The sequence below is a fragment of the Pleurodeles waltl genome, chromosome 1_1, assembly GCF_031143425.1.
Source record: "Pleurodeles waltl isolate 20211129_DDA chromosome 1_1, aPleWal1.hap1.20221129, whole genome shotgun sequence".
In the NCBI taxonomy this organism is placed as follows: Eukaryota; Metazoa; Chordata; class Amphibia; order Caudata; family Salamandridae; genus Pleurodeles; species Pleurodeles waltl.
The window spans coordinates 423299628-423317318 of record NC_090436.1 but is presented as its reverse complement, the minus strand read 5'-3'; the positions used below and the strand labels follow the sequence as shown (position 1 = coordinate 423317318).

The window sequence follows — 17691 nt, the reverse complement described above, 5'->3', positions numbered from 1 at the left end:
GTCATCATCACATTTATAGATGCTTCACAAGTGAATATCATATGTAGTAAAGGCAATACCAACCACATACACTGATACAATATTGGTTTGCCATATACAGTAAAGTGGACCATATGGGTCCATGAACTGTCATCAAGTCATATCCCAACCAAGAGAGGAAAGAAAAGCCTTTCTCTATTATCCTGTAAGAAAAACATGGAGTTCCCTATCAACACTGAGTCCTTTATCCACAGCACAAAACTTACTGATCCATTTTGTGTCCTTTACAGTTGTATCATCACTGTAATTTGGCTTCATGTGCTGGCAGTGATTCTTTCTGTGCCTGATCCTATCCCAGCCTCTGCTGCCTCTCAACTGCGACCTCCTGTGCACCAATGTATATAAACTTCAGACATTGGCATGCTTATTCTGCTGGGTGCATCATCACTGTCCTGTGCAGGCGTACTCACTTCTCAAGAACACATTTTAAGAGTTTGAAGCACTTCCAGGGCATTTGTTACATGACTCAAGTCTTTAGCAACATATTGGCTGCAATGTACCATCTGGCTCTGGATGTTTATTGGACGATGAGAAAAGACACTGGTTAATGTGGACACTCTCTCTACCTATGTCCCATATCTTTGAATTCTGGCAAGCATGCGCAACTGATAACGTTTTTGTGTCATGCGTTCGTACATGGGAACACCATAAAGCACTCTAACAAGCCTCTGTGAGGAATTCCATGATGGTTGACAGTTTTTGGCAATGCACTTCTAACACAGATTTCCCAAATGCCAGGAATTGGCCTCTTGGAGGTATACCTCCCTGCCCAGCATCCTAAAGGACATGCCCTTCTTGAAGGAGGATCTGTGCCCCGCATTCTGAGTCCATGGAGAATTGACAGCTACCTCGAAGCAGCCTCTGCTTGGACTTTTTCTTGCAAATTAGGGGGGCCGAAATATCTCAGAAAATTTCACAGAAATTTACCATTGACATCAGAATTCCTGCCCAATAGGGCTGGTGCTCTCGCCGGCCAGCGTTCTCAGATGAAGAAGAACTGTGCGGTCAGCTATCGAGGCAACAAAAGAACAATGGGGCGAGGAGGTGGAAGGGAGTGTGTGCGCCTCAGACGCCCTGTAAACTGACATGTCCCACAGAAAGCGGGAGGCTTTTCATGGTTTCTGTAAACACTGGGTATGTCACTGCTAGCTCCGAGATCGCAGAACAGTAGCAGAGAACATAAGGGCACAGTGCCTCTGTGGATTACTGTAGGAACGTGCGCTGCATGTAACATCATTGTCATAATCTGCTGCACAGCAGGAAGGACGGCAGCCTCCCCGACATTGGCCAGTGTGAGCTTCAAACATGCACAGCAGGAAAAACAGCAGCTGTGTGCGCTATATATTGTGTATGGCATCCTGCCAGGGGGCAGAGCAATTTATGAACACATTTCTCAATTCATTCATATCCAGTAATTACATTACCCGTTATCTGTAATGTGAGAAGTTCAAGCAACTTGTTTTAACGTGCACCAGGGATGACACAGATCCTGTTGTTTTAACTTGTAGCCTTGGGGGTTGCTCATTTCAAAGCGCAGGCTGCGAGTGGTCAGCTGTTTTCTGCCTTAGATTAGGAGATCAAGCTGCTCTCTGTCCTCAAATACATGTATGACAACCACTTGCATGAAATTTATCCCAATTTAAATATCATTCTTAGAATGTTTTGACAGTTTCTGTCACAGTAGCCTCTGGGGAACGATCCTTTTCAAAGTTGAAAATGATTAAAAATTACTTGCCTCTTCAATGGCCCAGGACCTGCTGACTGGCTTGTCAGGGACATCAGTTACATCAGTTAAACATGAAGCTGGAATAACTCGGCTACAGTGAATTAATAGAATAATTTTCAGGACAGAAAGCATGGAAAGTTCCCTTTTTTTGAAGAAGTAGCATTTTATCTTATTATATGACAGGTGCACTTATGTAGTTAAATTATACATATTGTACTTGTTAACAATCTACTAAATAAAATGATTAGCAATGAAAAACAATCTGATTTGTGTCATGGGGGGCCTGTACAGTAAACTCTGCCCAGGGCCAATGAGAGAAGGAAACTTGTAGGGGACCCCCCTGCACAGTACATGGAGGGGCTCCCCCTCCAAACTCACTCAGAAGCTCTCAGGCCAGGGTACAATGCTGTGGGGACCCACTGGAGGTTGTGCCCCCCTGCACCACGGGCCCTTGTTACACCACTGCAGAGGGCCCAAAATATCCAAAGGCCAGCACTGCCTGGAGCACTGTGCTGCTGGTTTGAGAGGTTTATGTTCCAGCTGTAGTGGTTGGTATACCTTCACCCTAAGGTACGTCATACAACTCATGTAGCTTGTTTTCTTACGTTCTGATTTCCTCAGTCTGCAATGCTATATAGTTGGTGGGAGAAGAAAATTGTTACAGTTAGATGGCAGTAGATTGTTCAGTTTGTTATTATATGGGAGTATGGTAGGACCTGGACGTTACTGGTGTTCCATTCATTTCTGGGTTGCATGCTTGGGAGTAGGCCATTTCTAGTCGAATTTGCACTTCCTGACTTTTTTAAGCATTATTGATGTTAGTACTCAATGCAGGATCATCCCATGCATGGTGAGCCAAATATACACATGTATGATAGGAGTGAATAGTGCTGACACTGACCTGCTGGTGGTGCTGCTGATTTTTCGATGTTATTTACTCTGGTGACTGCCTCAGCCACAAGGGTTTGGGTCATGGCTGAGTAGATTAGCCCAATTTGTTGTCATATGGCTTTTGCCAGCAATCTTTTCCTTTGTCCTAGAGTACACAACATACCAGGTTTTGCAGATTTTATCTGCACGACAAGTGGTAACCACAGGAGGCTCCTTCGCAATGGTGAAGAAGCATCACCCCCAGACTAAGCCAGGAGCTGAAAGATGAAACAATATTTCTTTATCATTTTATCTTTCAGCTGCTGGCTTAGCCTGCAGCATGTGAAGGGAGGGGAGCGGGCTGGGCCACGGGAGGTGGGAGGGGGGAGAGGGGAGGAGCAGAGAGTGCACCTAAGTGCGCATGTGTGTTTGGCCAGCTGTCTCAGGCCGGCCAAACACACATGCACACTTAGGTTTCTCCAGTCCGGCTGTGTTGAACAGCCAGGCTGGAGAAACTGCACAGACCCCAGGGTTGTGCCTGAGCAGCAGTCCAAGCCGCTCAGACCAATCCTGCTGCTGCTTTCATGCTAGGTTTAGCATGAAAGCAGCACCAGGGTTGCCAGGAAGCTTGTGCTGGTGTCCCACTGAATGCTGGGACTCCAAAGAGGATTGAGGTCGGCAGGAGGTATGTCTTTTAAAATTATTTTTTCTCCACCCCTCCCACCCCGCCCCTTGAGATTTCCGGCAGCGGCCGCTGATGGTGACTCCAATGTCATTTATGCCCTTTTGGATTCGCTTCATGGCAGTTATTGCTGGCCACACATTATTCTATAAGGATCTCCAGCTTTATTTCACTGTCTTCTTGTACTTTTTCTTTCCTCCCTTTCAGGCTCCTGACTGGCCATTTACATCCCCTTCAGCATCTCTTTGTGTGTCATTTCCTCTCCTGAGCCATCCTTTGACAAGTACTGTGGAAGGTGTAGTTCACTTCCTGGCTGTGAGGAAGCAAGGACCTGCTGATTAGACATTCATCATATTGCAAATTTTAACGAGTCGCTATTAGCGAATTGCTAATTTGGAATTTTACCAAATGGCTATTTTTAGAGGACATTCTGCAGGATTTTTGGTTCAATATTTGCTATTTGTTAAAATCTGCAAGTACTGAGTTGCAGATATCTGCCTTTATACATCTGTATTTTTGCCTTTGTCTTTTGCAAGAAGTGACAACCTCCTTTCAGATCATTGTGGATAGTGTTTCTAGTCCTGAACTTTCCTGTAATCATCTAATGCATTCTCAAGTGCTCCACCCTCACCTACGTACAGTACCATGGTTGAACGCATGTATTGGAGAGGCGATGTGTTCCTCAACTGGAAGTCTGTCAATGATGTTGCTATGTCCAAGAATGTAGTGAACAATGTACTTGATTGTGGTGGTCTCCTTCTGTTTTCTAATTTGTTATGGAAAAATACAAATAAAATAAAGATTTTAAAAAATAATATATATATATGTATCGGGGGACTTCTCCAAAGCTTTTGATACTGTCTACTGCTGTCTCCTATGAAGGGCGTTGCTAAAAGTAGACTGTGCAGTATCTCCATACTGAAAAGAGGGCAGCAATGCCGATAGCTGGAGTATGAATGTACTAGCATGTCCAGTATGGAGATACTGGACACTGTCCCAACTCAATCACTTTATGCGAGGAATGTGCGAGGAATATTTTCATAGTTTTATTTTATAAATGGTGAGAGGAAATGTAGAAGAGAAGCTGCATGGAGAGTCACATTTATGAATCTAAGACAACTGACTTATGGACAGGCTCTGATATATTAAGGATTCACCTTTTGATGGTCGCAGTTGGGTCACGTTTGAGCATATTTGAAGATGGTCACTGTAATCTGTTTCAGAGGCTTATCTTTGCATTGTATTCTTGTTAGGTCTTAATATTCACGATAGCTGTATCCTACAACATAATCACCAGTTTCAGAGAATCCTCCAAGCTGTTGACAGCAGTCTCCGCCTACCTGGTTGATGTGCCGGCACCCCAAAGATGATCCCTACGGTGATGACAGCAGCCACAGCCAGCAGAACAAGAAGTGTAATGGAGGTGATCAGGAAGCCTTTCCTGCACGTGCAGCCTTTGCCATCTATCAGAAAACATAGCATTGACAGTCCTTAACTCTTGTTCAGTTTGCATTCAGTGTAAACATTGCATAAGTTGATTATGTGCCCAATCTAAAAATGAAGAGCGTTAAGTGAACTCTTATTTATTCAGCATCTGTTTAAGGTAAAGAGTACAATAGCAGAGAGTTGTGAGTCAATTGCTTTTTAAGTGTGAAGCAATGACATGAAGGGCTCATCCGAGAAGCCGCTCTATTGACAAGTGTTCGCTCAGGCAATGCTTAGATATGGTTATGACACTATAGTGCTTGGTTGTTTGTTTAATGGATTACAGTAACGTCCAAGCTTAATAGATTCAGAAGTTTATTTTTTCAGTTACATCATATAAGTTAAAGAACCGCTGAAACTTGGCAGACTACCAATTAACCAACCCTTTAATTTTATGACAAGCATGTTCTTCCAACAAAATGCAAACTATGTAATTTTACAAAGCTACATAAGAATTCATATCTGTTGCTAAAAAGGGGCAGAATTAAGCATTTTATACATCAAGTGAGGTTAGTCCAAGGATGACATCTGTGCTTTTTTTTCACTTGTTAAAGCTATTTGTGTTTATTTGGGTGAAACATTATTATTGCTAAAAGCAGAAGTACGTGGTGTAATATTTTCTCGTCCATGAAGCACACTTTTGATACCATTGTCCCCAGGAAGGATCAAAGTGATATAAAAGCCCGCAGAAGGTCTTCAGTGGTAGCAGCGGACAATTGTCACAGTGGAGGTTCTGTCCAGTGCCTGATGTCATAGATTGGAGCTTCTGTCCAGTGGTGTGAGCACGCTAATGTCGTAGAGTGGAGGCGCACTTCAGGGATGCTATCCTACTGACGTCATACAATGGAGCTTCTGTCCAGTGGTGTGAGCACGCTAATGTCGTAGAGTGGAGGTGCACTTCAGGGATGCTATCCTACTGACGTCATACAATGGAGGTTCTGTCCAGTGGTGTGAGCATGCTAATGTCGTAGAGTGGAGGTGCACTTCAGGGATGCTATCCTACTGACGTCATACAATGGAGGTTCTGTCCAGTGGTGTGAGCACGCTAATGTCGTAGAGTGGAGGCGCACTTCAGGGATGCTATCCTACTGACGTCATACAATGGAGCTTCTGTCCAGTGGTGTGAGCATGCTAATGTCGTAGAGTGGAGGTGCACTTCAGGGATGCTATCCTACTGACGTCATACAATGGAGCTTCTGTCCAGTGGTGTGAGCACGCTAATGTCGTAGAGTGGAGGTGCACTTCAGGGATGCTATCCTACTGACGTCATACAATGGAGCTTCTGTCCAGTGGTGTGAGCACGCTAATGTCGTAGAGTGGAGGTGCACTTCAGTGATGCTATCCTACTGACGTCATACAATGGAGGTTCTGTCCAGTGGTGTGAGCACGCTAATGTCGTAGAGTGGAGGTGCACTTCAGGGATGCTATCCTACTGACGTCATACAATGGAGGTTCTGTCCAGTGGTGTGAGCACGCTAATGTCGTAGAGTGGAGGCGCACTTCAGGGATGCTATCCTACTGACGTCATACAATGGAGGTTCTGTCCAGTTGTGTCATCTTACTGGTGTCATAGAGTACGGATTCAGTCCATTGATGTCTTAGAGAAAGTCGCCGTTAGTGATTGACTGAATATAGCAACAAAAAGCAAACCTTATTGGCAGGAGAGTGTGAGTTTTGTGGGGTGAAGGGGGTTCAGTGGTGCATTTGGAAGCACATGTCTTAACTGATGTATACATTTTATTTGAAATGTGATATGACTTTATGGGGTCATTTACACTCAACACACTTTTCAATGAACATGGAATCAGGGTGCTAATACATTATCAAAAACAATTTCTGGACAGCAGCCTTTTGGGTTGTACTTTAGGAAAGGCAGATCTTAATGACTCTTTGCAACTTTTTATGGTCTGTTTTAAATAGAAACCTGATACGAACTTCTTGATTTTCTCTCCCACAGCACAATGTTTAACAGTGCCCACGTGCAGTATCTCTCTGCACCCGAAAAAGAATGTGCATTCAGGTTAGGCTAAGTTTGTTCCCAGTTTAAACCTTGGGTCCCTGACGGGAACATTTCTGTACAACTGTCCAATACTGTCCATCTGAAACATTGAGCGGCCGCTAAATTAATGGCATCACAAACACGGTACAGAAATAATGACCATTATACAATATACATAAGAAAAAAGAACCGTACTTATACCGAGGTCTGGGTTGTACTGTGCAATGGAATAATGGTCTTCCGATTTCCGTGTCATGAAATACCATCAAAATCTCAGCCGCAGAATACTGCGCCGCGTAATTTGACCCTTAAATATAGCACTGCAGAATCAAGGGCCAGATGCAGGAAACATTTAGCGACTCGCAAACGGCAAAAATTGCCGTTTGCGAGTCGCTAAACGCGTTTCCCTATGCAGAAATGCATATTGCGAGTCGGTACCGACTCGCAATATGCATTTCAGAATCGCAAATAGGAAGGGGTGTTCCCTTCCTATTTGCGATTCAGAGTGGAATGCAATACCATTTGCGACCGCATATGCGGTCGCAAAGGGTATCGCAGTTACCATCCACTTCAAGTGGATGGTAACCCACTCGCAAATTGGAAGGGGTCCCCACGGGACCCCTTCCAGTTTGTGAATGGACCCAAAACATTTTTTTCAGGGCCGGTAGTGGTCCAAGGGACCACTGCCTGCCCTGAAAAAAAAACGAAACTAAAGGTTTCGTTTTTTTTTTAAGTGCAGCTCGTTTTCCTTTAAGGAAAATGGGCTACACTTAAAAAAAAAAAAACTGCTTTATTGAAAGCAGTCACGAACATGGAGGTCTGCTGACGACAGCAGGCCTCCATGTTTGCGAGTGCCTAGACTCGCTATGGGGCCGCAATTAGCAACCCACCTCATTAATATTAATGAGGTGGGTCATTGCGACCCCATAGCGAGTTGCAGACGGTGTCTGAGACACCGTTCTGCATATCAATTTGCGAGTTGCAAATTGCGAGTCGGAATGACTCGCAATTTGCAACTCGCAAATTGGATTTTTCCTACATCTGGCCCCAAGTCCTCATCCAAGTTGTCTACAGACGTTTTATGAATGATTAGGGTTGCCCTGAATATCTCTAAAATGTATTTAATGATATTGTTTCGTTAAGAGAGCATGTGCTAGCTAGAGGGACAGTGTTTCACATTTTGCCGTATACCTGTTTTTCTTTTTGGCCTTTACTTCAATGGATTATGTGTTGAACAGAACTTGAAAGGGTTAGGGTTTCTTCTCTATGTTTAGTGCCAAGGCCATGTGGATCATATGTGCCCCAGAGGTCTTCATACGCCTCCTGGGAGAAGAAAACTTGAAAGGCATGGCGCGACATAGAGAAGATCTGCAGAACCTTGCTCAGTGAAAGAACAGACTTAAGGAACTTTTTTCAAGCGGCTCGGCCCAATTTAGAGCCTGAGAATTGTGTGCAGTCAGGCAGTCCACTGAAGCTAAACCAACACTCAAAACAAGAACAAGTAGAGAGACAGCAGCTGCCATGACAGACAACTGCCCTTTCTTAGAGGCCCACAGAGGGAACATAAGCGTCCGTTTGTTCGTAGTTGCTCGTTTGGTGCCCTTTAACATAAATGACATGGCGGACAGGACAACAGGTGCGAATTAACTCTGTGCCGCCAAAGCAGCCGGATCGAGAGACTGGAAGTGAACATCAAAATTGTTCTGCAGGGCAAAGGCCCATCTTTAGCCCCTGGAAGGGAACCGAAGGGATTGTGGGTAAAAACGCTTTAGGCCAAACTGCCTAGCTGGATGAGTAAATTACGATTCTTTGTTTGCATTAAGCACAGGCCTGTTGCAAAAATAGTTTTAATTTCAGCTGCCTAGTGATTGCTGTTTTCACTTAGAAGTCATTTCCAGTCACTTTTTATCTGATGTATTACTGCAGAGTTCCAAAACACCACTGAGGTATATACATAAATATATCGCTTCTAATGTGGTGTATCAACCAAGTACCTACTTCTGAGTGTATTTTACTGTCCATAGAGTTTGAGCAGTTACCTGTATATCTGGATCGCTTACTACTGTCGGTTCATGCCGCATAAAGTTGATTTATGTCACTTTCCAAAGACTGCCCTTATTGTTCTGCCACCACGTCGTTCTGGAGGTGTTGCATTGAATGCCACAGCTAGTCCAATCAGCACCATAGTTAGTTGGAGGCACACCAGATTGAGGCATTACCACAGCTGTACTAGCATTTTCTTTCAGAATTCAAAGAGAGCCATGCAGAGTGCATAAAGTTGTATGGGCCTTGGGGAGGTTAGCTGTTTTTAGGGGTGGGGTGGAAGGTCAGGGTAATTTTAGTTTTCAGGGGTGGGGGTCGGGTAGTTTTCGGTTTTAGGGGCGGGGTGGGGGGTCGGGGTAGTTTATGGTGCAGGGGATCGGGGTAATTTTAAGTGTTAGGGGTGGAGGTGGGGGGGTCGGGGTAGTTTTAGGTTTTAGGGGCGGTGTCGCAGTAGTTTTAGGGGTGGGGTGGGGGGTCAGGCTAATTTTAGTTTTTGAGGGCGTGGTGGGGGGTTGGGGTAGTTTTAGGATTTAGGATTTAGGGGCAGGGTGGGGGTTGCAGCAGTTTTAGGGGCGGGAGTGGGGGGTCGGAGTAATTTTAGTTTTTAGGGGCAGGGGTGTGGGGTGTCGGGTAGTTTGTTTTTGGGGCGGGGAGCGGGATGGGGGGGTCAATGGGGTCACATGCTGAAACCATGTATGCCGTTCCATGCATGCCTTTACCAAGCATGCCTTTACAACGAATAATCACTGTTAAGGCATTTGTGGTAAAGACATTAGTGATAACAACGTAGTCGTTGTTCTGACCACATTGTTCAGGCATGCGTGGTTCCAGCATGTGTTGTTCCATCGTATATTCTCTTTTTGGTGTTTAGGCTTCGCTAGCTACCTTGTCTGTGCGCACTGTGGCCGGCCGTCCGGGCTGCGAGTGCCTTGCTCCGCTTACTCCACCCTGTCAGACTGGCTCACCCTGCCGTAAGGCATCCCCAGGTGAGTGGCCTTCTTTTTTGGCACACCGCCCTGTCGGTGTACCTTGTAAACCAACCAGATGTCCCCCTTTTATCTGCCAATGCCGCCTGAGAGACTAACTTCTTTAGGAGGCTCCCCCTTTTCTCCTTTCTTTTTAAACATTTTTTTTATACACAGCCTGCCATTGCCATGGCTGCCAACAGATTAGCCCAAAACACACCCATCCCTACTTCTGACAAGTATACCCCATCTGGGGCATATCATTCTGGGCGACGCACAGTATCAGACCATGCCTGATGCTTTCAAGACCTTTTGCCTTGCAATATTTGTCCACCGCTATATTCAACTTCCACCGGGAATTGTCAACTGCTTCGTTACACACCGGGCCGTGCCACTTGATCCTGGGGATGATCTCTGACCAGATAAAGGTGGTACTGCCAAGGGGAAACATGTTGAAAAATGCGTTGGGAACGACACAGAGGTTTCCCACGCAAGTGTACCCACACTTGCTGGAACAACGACTGCCTTTTTTTCTGCCTTAACCATGCATGTGCTAAACTACGCATATGCATGGTTAGGACAGAGAAAAAGACAGAGTGGTTCGGGAGAGGATGCTGTCAGGTAAGTGGGATTGGGGCACGGTTGGGGGTAATTTTTTGGGGGTGGGGGATAAAGGGCTTGGGGTGGAGGTGGGGGAGTTGGGCTTTTTTTTTTTAGGGCGGGTGGGGGGTGTTTGAGATTTTTGTTTAAGGGTAGGGATTAGGGTGGGGGGGTTGTGCAGGATTGGGGGTAGTTTTTAGGGATGGGGTGATTAAAGGGGTGGGGAAGGGAGGGTTGAGCTATTTTTTTTTAGGGGCGGAGGGTGTTTGGGTTGTTTTGTTTTCAGGCCGGTAGGGGGTTAGTTGTTTTCATGGAGGGTGGTGGTGTCAGGGAAGGTTTTAGGGCTCAAGGTGGGTGGGGGTGTCAGGGTAGTTCAGTTTTTAGGGGCAGGGTGGGGGGGGCCAGGGGTAGTTTTGTTTTTAGGGGCTGGTGAGGGGCTCGGGGTAGTTTTGTTTTTGGGGTGAGGTAGTTTTGGTTTCAAGGGCGGGTGTAGGGGGTCAGGGTAGTTTTGTTTTTAGGGCTGGTAGGGGGTCGGTTGTGTATAGGGTTGGGGGCTGGGGAAGGCTTTAGGGCTCAGGGTCGTGAGGGGTGTAGGGGTAGTTCTGGTTTTAGGGGTGGGAATGGTGGGGGTCGAGGTAGTTTTGTTTTTAAGGGTGGTGTGGGGGGTCAGGGGTCAGAGTACTTTTGTTTTTAGGGCTGGTGGGGGGTTGCGCTAGTTTTGTGCTTAGGACGGGGGTCAGGGTAGTTTTGTTTTTAGGGGCAGGGATAGGGGTCAGGGTGGGGGGTCAGGGTAATTTTGTTTTTAGGGCAGGTGTGAGGGTCGGGCTAGTTTTGTTTTTAGGGCAGGTGGGGGTGTCGGTGTAATTTTGTTTTTAGAGGTGGGGGGGTCAGGGTAGTTTTGTTTTTAGGGTGGGTGGGGGTGTCCGTGTAATTTTGTTTTTAGGGGCGGGGGTCAGGGTAGTTTTGTTTTTAGGGCGTTTGGGGGGTCGGGGTAGTTTAAGTATTAAAGATGGGGTACTTTTGGGCCTTAGGGCAGGTGGGGTGATGGCATGATAGAACCTCACATGCCATTCCTACACATGCCTTTACTAGGCATGCTTTTACAACGAAAAATCATTGTAAAGGCACGCCTGGTAAAGGCATGCATGGAAACAATGCAGTCATTGTTCCCACCGTGTTGTTAAGGCATGCGTGGTTTCCGCCTGCGTTGTTCCATCATACAACCTGTGCCAAATGCTCTTGCTGCCTTGGGCAGCCCCAGCTGTATATCATGTAGGAATGTAGGCGGTCTTTCCTTCCCAGCTGTGCAAGATCATTGCCCCCCAAGAGTATTATTAAAATGTTGGGGTGCCGGGAAGTGGATGTCCTTATCTTGTCCACTGTTGCTACCAGTTGGCTCCATTTCATCTCCGGGCACCCCTTCCATCTGATTCTCGCTGCTTCCAGCCCTCTGGCCAGTCTGTTGCCGCCTTGGGTCCACCATGACTGCATCCTGTGAATGAATGAATGTCTGACTACCCAGACTGTCCTAGGCTGGGACCCTGTTAAAATAATACGCAAAATAACATGCAAACCTTCAGCATCCTCTATACTATGCCCCATGCTAAGTTACAGTAGCTGAGGCCTCACATAAGTCTTATAAGCGTTGGAGCGCCATCTGCCCACTTTCTTTATTTTAGCTTTGGGCAACCCATGCTGCGCTGCCATGAGTGTGCCCCAAATGTGGAAGGGGGAGACCCACCTGGCTAAGAGCTTGGTGCATGATTGCAGTGAACTGAAATCTGCTCAGCAATCCCCCATTAGTGTGCATGAAAAGCGGTCCCAGTCCCACAGGGTGCACCGCCAAGTAGATGTTGAGGCAGCAAACAGGAATGTTGAAATCAATAGGACGCCTAGTGTCCTGTTTCTTTCCTTCCCAACGCTTCCACGATTTCATGGCTATCTTGATGTCGTGTGAAGGCATAGGTTCGCTGCCCAACCGCAATTTAGAAAAACACACAACTGCTGATAGGTGGGCCTGTGCCCAGGATTTAGACTTCTCCTGCCTGAAAGCCCACTCAATAAATCGCTCCACCCCTTTTGCTGTGGCTTCTGGGTCTCCAAGTGACTGCAAGCGCCCCACATGCATGACAGCGTCTGCATTTTTCGTGTACCATTTCGCCATGCTAGGTGTAAGGGCTTGTTCTATCAGAATTGATAGGTCTGTTCCGCCAGGTCTCACAAATCCTCTGGAAAAGGCATCATTCCCTGTTGTACGTGAGGTGCTAGCCTTCAGAACCTGATCATTTGGGAACGAGAGAGTGCATCTGCCAGTATGTTCTTCTCCCCCAGGACATATCATGCCCTGATGTCAAGGTTCCCCCTTAACTGCAAACTCACAAACTGCCTCATCAATCTCAGTTGGGTGATCCCTTAGTAATTGCCTGCACCACCCCTTTGTTGTCAGAACACAGTGTAATTTTCCCTCCTGCGATCCCAAACTGTTAGTGCGACCACAATAGGGAATAGCTTGAGGAAAGTTATGTTCTTTGTTATGCCCAGCTCGTGCCATCTCCTGGGCCACTGTCCTGCGCACCACTCACTACCAAGTAGCGCCCCGAAGCCATGACTGCCTGCTGCATCAGTGAAAAGGCCCAACTGTTTAGCTGTCACCCATCCCTCTCTCCATATAAGGAGTGTGTTAAAAAGAGCTAAGAAGGAATCCCACATGGCAAGGTCTCCTTTTATGCCTGCTCCCAGCCGGGTGTGGTGGTGTTTTTCCTGGAGGCCAGCCGTTAGTCTGGTTAAGTGCCTGGCTAACGCACGCCCTGCTGGGATGACCCTAGCTGCAAAGTTGAGTTTCCCGATGAGTCTCTGCGGCTCCTGTAGCTTAGCTAGTAGGGTAGCTTTTCCTTTCTTGCACATAGAACCAATCTGTTCCCTTATCTCTAGGACCTTTGCCTCTGGCAGTCTGGATGTACCGGCTACTGAGTCCAGCTCTATCTCAAGGAACATAAAATTTGTGGTAGGACCCACAGTCTTGTCTGCTGCCAGGGGGGACCCCGAGCTTCCCGGCTAACTTCTGGAAAGCCCTTAGCGTGTCCGTGCACTTCTGCGTTCCTGCCCTCCCCATGAACAGGAATTCATCAAAGTAGGGTAGTCAGCCCCCTTTGGGATGCTGCTGGTGTAATGCCCATTCCAGGAACATGCCGAACCTTTCAAAATAAGCACGGGATATAGAACAAGAACAGCAAGTGGAAGCTGTTAGGGTGCATGGGTAGGAGCCTGAAAGCAGACTAAGGCCCATATTTATACTTTTTGACGCAAACCAGCGCCAGTGCTGGTTTGCGTCAAACAGTTTACCGCTGGCTAACGCCATTCCTGCGCACCTTGTGGGCGCGTTATTTAAGGGATTATGTTAGCCAGCGCAGCGGACTGGTCTAAGTAAAAAAAAATTACTCAAACCAGGCAGCGCCTGCGAAGGGGAAAATAGAGGTTGTGCGTCAAAAAGTGGTGCAAGTCAGGTTTGAGGCAAAAATCATGCCTCAAACCGGACTTGCGCCATTTTTTGACGCACAACTCCCATTGAAATGACTTCTGTCTTAGCAAAGACAGGAGTCATGCCCACTTGCCCAATGGCCATGCCCAGGGGACTTCTGTCCCCTGGGCATAGTCATTGGGCACAGTGGCATGTAGGGGGGCCCAAATTAGGCCCCCCCAATGCCACTTTAAAAAATAAATAAAATACTTACCTCAACTTACCTGTACTTACCTGGGATGGGTCCCCCCCATCCACGGGTGTCCTCTAGGGGTGGGCGAGGGTGGCAGGGGGTGTCCCTGGGGGCAGGGAAGGGCACCTCTGGACTCCTTCCATGGTCAGAGACCATGGAAGTGAGCCCACAGGTCCCTTAACGCCTGCCCTGACCCAGGCATTAAAACACGGCGCACATCCGGCTGTGCGCCATTTTTTAAGGCCCGTCCCCTCCTGTGCGTCAAAATGACACAGGAGTATAAATAAGGCGCACAGGCCTTAAAGTCATTTTTTGGGCAGGAACGCCTACCTTGCATGTCATTAACGCAAGGCAGTTTCCCGCATCCAAAAAATGACTCACACTGAGGAATTTTGACGTCCGCGGGCTCGGGCGTCAAAGTTCAAATATGGTGCACGGTTTGCGCCAAATGTGCGTCAAAATCTTTGAAGCACATTCGGCGCAAACAGAGGATAAATATGCCCCTCAATGTCAGTCTTCGCCATGGGAGACCCCCTCCGTGCTGCCTTAACCATGTCTATGGTATCCTCCACTATAGAGTAACCTAATGAGCAAGCACCAGGGCTAATCCCATCATTGACTGATCTTGGGGAAAGAAAGGTGGTGGATAAGCCTAAACTTATTTTTTGGGTACTACCTCTACAGGTGAAATTACCAGGCCTTTGGGAAAGGGGTGGGGGGCACAGAGAGCCCTCTATGCAGCCCAGATTGTTCTCCTTTTCAATTTTTGCCTGGACCACCATTGGGTGTTCCAGGGCCGATTTCAGGTTCTTCCTGCCACCCCCTGAAATGGAGCCCATGACTGGGATTGTAAAACCTTCTTCAAAACCTTTCACTAACAATCTAGCATCCTCCTTATTGGTGTAACCATTGGCCAGCCTTCTCATGTGTGCTTATGGGGGCCTAACTAGCCGAAAGTGTTTTCATCCCTGGAGGTCCCCCCCCACCAGGCTCCTGCCTCTATTAGCACTTCTTTTTCTTTTCTCTCTTTTCAGAACTGTGTTTGTTGCATCTGCATACTGAGGCTGGGTGATCTCCCCTACAGGCCGAGCAGACATGATGGAATTTGCACGCTGTCCCCCATGAACAGTTCTTTGTGTCATATTTCCAGCAAATTGCTGGTGGGCCTTTGTCACTGGGTTGTTTCCAGCCCTGAAAAGGCTTATGCCTGTGTGTCTGCCTATGGCTGTCATGCTTGCTCTTAAATTGGGAGGAACAAAAGGGCTGCTCACCCTTCCCCGCTCATGCCTTGACCTCCTTGGCTATCATCATTTTGTGTATGTACCACGACATGTCCTCCTTGTTCCATTCCATTTCAGGGTGTGTCTCTATCTTAAGCCTGACCCCTTTATTAAACTCCAACCATGCGTCGCCTGGAAATTACCTGTGTGCCTCATGTATTTTTGATTTGTATAGCCATAAATCTGCAGCGCAGTGGGGGAACATTTGAAATATGATGCATGCAATTATCCTGAATGCATCTAACGAGTTGTCAAAATTCCTCTCTTTTCTGGCTCTCTTTCTCTCCCACCTATCCTCCTCTTTTTTAATTGCATATAGTCAGGTCTAAATAAACTCCCTCCTCCAAATCTTCTCTTTGACCGCCAGGGGGATATCCTCTGCTAGCCCTGTTGCCTTAGCTACCATGGATGGTTGCACTAATGATGCCCTTGTGTAAGCCTCTGGTGCTTGCCCTCCTACTCATGGGCTTCTCCCAGATTGCATGGTACTGGTCCCCGTGCCACGCCATGCTGCCATTGGTGATGACGAATTGCCCTGCATGTGGCTCTCTGCTTCCCCGCTGGTGGTGGTGAATTGCACACTAGAGTGCCCCCCACCTAGGAGCCCCTGCCCCTATACTGAGCTCTTGTTGCTAAACAATAGGGTGCAAATGGTTGCAAACATTCTTTCACAATTTTGCTGATAAGCTCACCATCTGTTGTCTTCCGGCTGGCCTTGCCCATGGAAGCCATCATAGCTGTGATGGCTACAGGCAGCAGATCTGCCCACAACACCACGACTTGCTGGTCGCTTCTTTTGGCACCTTGTTCTCCCTCCTTTTTTTGCTTCTTTGGTCTGGGCTGCTCATCTGGATTGGTGAGAGTGCAATCCGCGTCCCCCCCGGTGTCCATGTCGTCTTGCTTGTCACCGTCCTCTTGTGACTCCTCATCCAGCTTGCAGCATAACACTCCTTGCCATGCTTCTCAGCTGCCATCTGCAACCTCCACAGTATTTCCTCAGTCTTCTTTAGTTGCTCGTTCTGGCCCTGCTGGCCCATGTATGACTTGAATTCAGGGCACTTGCTGTAGGAGGTTTCATTTTTGTTAGGGGTTTAGTGTGCCCAAATTACGAAAAAGGACTTAGGCCAAATCAAAGCTCAAAGGAGGGTGGAGGGGGCTTCAACTCGTACTTTTCCCCCATTTTACACACTCCCACAATGAGGAAATCAATGGAAAAATTGACTTAATGAATTACCAGCCGATTTCATGCATGTGCATGTCCCTTTTGCTCAAGTAAATTGCAGAGTTCCATCTTGGGCATGGCCACGCCAGAGTATGCCCACAGGAAAAAGATGACTTCCCCTTTAAGAGTTGCTGTATGGGATCGCATGGAAACACGGAAACCAATGGGAGCCTCCTTTTAATGTGGTGAAAAAAATTATGCAAAGAAATCTCTTAGATTTCTTTGTACCCGTTTTCGGCACCCCCTAATGGGGGAACACCACCTTTGCATACATTATGCCTGGCACAGGCATAATGTGGTGCAAAGGGTTACAAAGTAGTGCGATGCATGCATTGCACCACTTTGTAAATTTGATGTGTCGATTTTGGGCTCGTTGGGCTACAATAGCGTAAAAAAATATTATGCTAATGTGGCGCAAGGAGGCGCTAGGGGCTCTTAAATCTGCCCCTTAATGCTTTGCGTTAAAACATCAGTCACACATGGCTGTGCTGCAGGTAATATCATGAGTTGTCAAGGGCCAGGTGCGTGGCGTGGTGAGGCAAGATGGTGGATGCTCTTTTCTGAGCTCCCTCATTCCTATAGGTGCAGCAGAGCTCCTCATTGAAGACGAGGGCCTCCCCTGGGGTGCTAAAAGCCTATCCCATAGTCCTGAACACAGGGACTCACCCTCCCCTCCCCACTATAAGATTATACAACTCTGGGGCCCCCAAGCACGACTGTGCCACTCTGCCCCATTCACCCTCTTTTTTTTCCTTTCACTGGTAGGACGCCACACAGAACATCTCTGTACAATAATGCTACCTGCAGCAGGCTCTGGGGGGACCTTCCACCTCTTTCTATGAATAAGACTGAGCAGTGCCTGTGAACTGGACATTCAGACCCCTTAAACCTGTAGACTCCAATGGGCATATGCACCTTCTAAAGTTCCTCCAGACATTTTGGGACCAACCCCTAATTGTCCATGCTGCCTGCTAATATGGCCCATACAAAAATGATGCGAGGCTGCTTGTAATAAGTCTACACACTGGCAGTAGCTTGGAGTAGCACTCCAACCTATTGTTCTTTTGCTC

At 47.2% G+C, this 17691-nt stretch overlaps 1 protein-coding gene across 1 annotated transcript in view; it reads right to left on the bottom strand.

The window, feature by feature from the left end:
• LOC138275469 (low-density lipoprotein receptor class A domain-containing protein 1-like) overlaps positions 1 to 17691 on the bottom strand; it is a 211391-nt gene that overhangs the window by 63665 nt on the left and 130035 nt on the right. The window contains exon 4 of the mRNA XM_069219140.1: positions 4658 to 4780. Coding sequence (XP_069075241.1) covers positions 4658 to 4780 — 123 coding nt within the window. The remainder of the gene's footprint in view (positions 1 to 4657; positions 4781 to 17691) is intronic.